We start from the raw sequence: 531 nt of genomic DNA, 5'->3' as shown, positions 1-531 counted from the left end.
CTGTCCAGCTCGCCGGGGCCTGACGAAGTGGCCAGCAGCACCAACCCATCCCTGGTGGCACTGTCCCGTCCCCGGTGGCACCATTCCTACCCGTCTTTCTGGTCGGGCTTCTCCTGAAGGCCGGCAAGGAGCCCGATGAGACACTCATCGTAGCGTTCCAGGCTGCCGGTGGGGAAGCGGCTCAGGTAGGCGTTGTATTCCTGGAAAAGCCAGGCAAAGGCCAGGTCCAGGCGGCCGCGGATGTCGTCGAGGATGAAGGCCAGCACCTCGCTCTTCAGTGGCACCTCGAACTGCGTCACCAACGAGGCCAGGATCTTCACGCGGGCCTGCCAGGGGGAAGCAAGGGGTCTGGGTGAGATTTCTGGAGATGAGGGGGGGCTCACCCCAATGCTGGGGGTGGGTGCCAGGCGTACCTGGGCGGCCCCACTGCAGGCAACAGCGCGCTCTGCGTGCAGGATGCGCTTGACAGTGCTCAGCTTCAGCTTCTCCATCTGCGTGTCACTCAGCGGCTTGAGGACATCGCTCAGGCGG

The 531-nt window shown here is 64.6% G+C and overlaps 1 protein-coding gene across 1 annotated transcript in view; it reads right to left on the bottom strand.

Annotated features, from left to right (window-relative positions):
* SYMPK (symplekin) overlaps positions 1 to 531 on the bottom strand; it is a gene marked incomplete at both ends in the record, with an annotated part of 5,447 nt that overhangs the window by 2,791 nt on the left and 2,125 nt on the right. Inside the window, 2 exon segments of the mRNA XM_009695752.1 lie at positions 91 to 326; positions 414 to 531. The exon segment at positions 414 to 531 is cut by the window's right edge and continues 26 nt beyond it. Coding sequence (XP_009694054.1) covers positions 91 to 326; positions 414 to 531 — 354 coding nt within the window.

This window comes from Cariama cristata, unplaced genomic scaffold (assembly GCF_000690535.1).
Source record: "Cariama cristata isolate BGI_N322 unplaced genomic scaffold, ASM69053v1 scaffold28762, whole genome shotgun sequence".
Lineage (NCBI taxonomy): Eukaryota > Metazoa > Chordata > Aves > Cariamiformes > Cariamidae > Cariama > Cariama cristata.
The sequence above is the reverse complement of the archived record's forward strand: the minus strand, read 5'-3'. Positions and strand labels throughout refer to the sequence as shown.